The sequence below is a fragment of the Paramisgurnus dabryanus genome, chromosome 20, assembly GCF_030506205.2.
Source record: "Paramisgurnus dabryanus chromosome 20, PD_genome_1.1, whole genome shotgun sequence".
NCBI classification, from domain to species: domain Eukaryota; kingdom Metazoa; phylum Chordata; class Actinopteri; order Cypriniformes; family Cobitidae; genus Paramisgurnus; species Paramisgurnus dabryanus.
Genome location: NC_133356.1, coordinates 32,316,923 through 32,318,115, shown reverse-complemented (window position 1 = coordinate 32,318,115; position 1,193 = coordinate 32,316,923). Strand labels below are relative to the sequence as shown.

General features: G+C 36.5%; 1 protein-coding gene across 1 annotated transcript; it reads right to left on the bottom strand.

Annotated features, from left to right (window-relative positions):
- On the bottom strand, positions 1-993 carry LOC135730383 (trace amine-associated receptor 13c-like). Its single transcript, XM_065248295.1, has one exon. The coding sequence runs from the start codon at positions 991-993 to the stop codon at positions 1-3; it is 993 nt and encodes a 330-aa protein (XP_065104367.1).
- Between the last annotated feature and the right edge of the window lie 200 nt (positions 994-1,193).

The following is a 1,193-nucleotide window of genomic DNA, read 5'->3' as shown; positions in this document are numbered from 1 at the left end:
TTATTTTTCATCTGGGAACAGGTTAAAGTACTCTGATGATGGTTCAAATATTTTCAGAGTCAAAATGTATTTCGTGGATATTCTAAACCATGGGTAAAACATTGCATAGATAAGTGGATTCATGCAGGAATTCAGGCACAAAAGCCAGTACATTACATTAATTATAAGAGCGTCATTTTCATCATGCCCAAGAGAAAGTGTAATTAAGTAGTATGGCAGCCAACAAAGAAGATAGACCATTATTACAATCCCTAAGGTTCTTGCCGCCTTTTTTTCTGATCTGGCCTTTTTGTCTGTGGCTGAATTCAAATGTTTAGCTTGATGTTTAGCTACAAAGCAAATTTTCACATATAACGAAACAATAACACAACACGGTACCACTAAACAAACAATAGCATCAATTATCAAATTTTCCAACTTGACATCAAGTATACATTCTCCAAGGCATGTGTGGTTTCTCTCTGGATACAGTAAATAGTCATACAAGAGATAAAATGAATAAAAGGTGGAAAATAACCAGTTTACAACAATTGAGAAAACAACTCTGTTATTATTTACCCTTATTGGATATCGCAAAGGGTCATTCACAGCAATGTACCGATCCACAGATATAATGATCAAATTACCAAGAGATACTGTAACAATCACATAGAGAATAAGAGGAAATATTGAACAAAATATTTCTCCAAAGTACCAACATGACTCAATGAGTTTCATGCCCTGCACTGGCATAATGAGTCCTGCCATCAGATCAGCCACTGCCAGAGAGAGAATCAGGACATTAGTTGGAGTGTGAAGCTGTTTGAAGTGAGAGATGGAGATGATCACCAGCAGGTTCAGAATTACAGTCAGCACTGATATTGAAGAAATAAAAATATACACAGTAACATATTCAAATTCAAATCTGACATTTCTGGTACATGACAAATTGTTGTTTGGGAAGCAGTATTGAATGGTTTGATTGTCCGTGTTTGTAACTCCCCAGTCAGACATTTCCACAATGGCTAAATGTTCAAAAGCAAACTCTGGACTTCATCAGAAAAGATATCTCAATCCGTGTTAGGATGCTTGTCAGTTTGGATTTCTGGTGTCTCTCACTGACATTTATACCCATGCAATGCACAGTGACAACCCCGTTTAGCATGAGGTTTGATTAAAGAGCTCACAGCCTACCCACTAGTTGAATATTCATA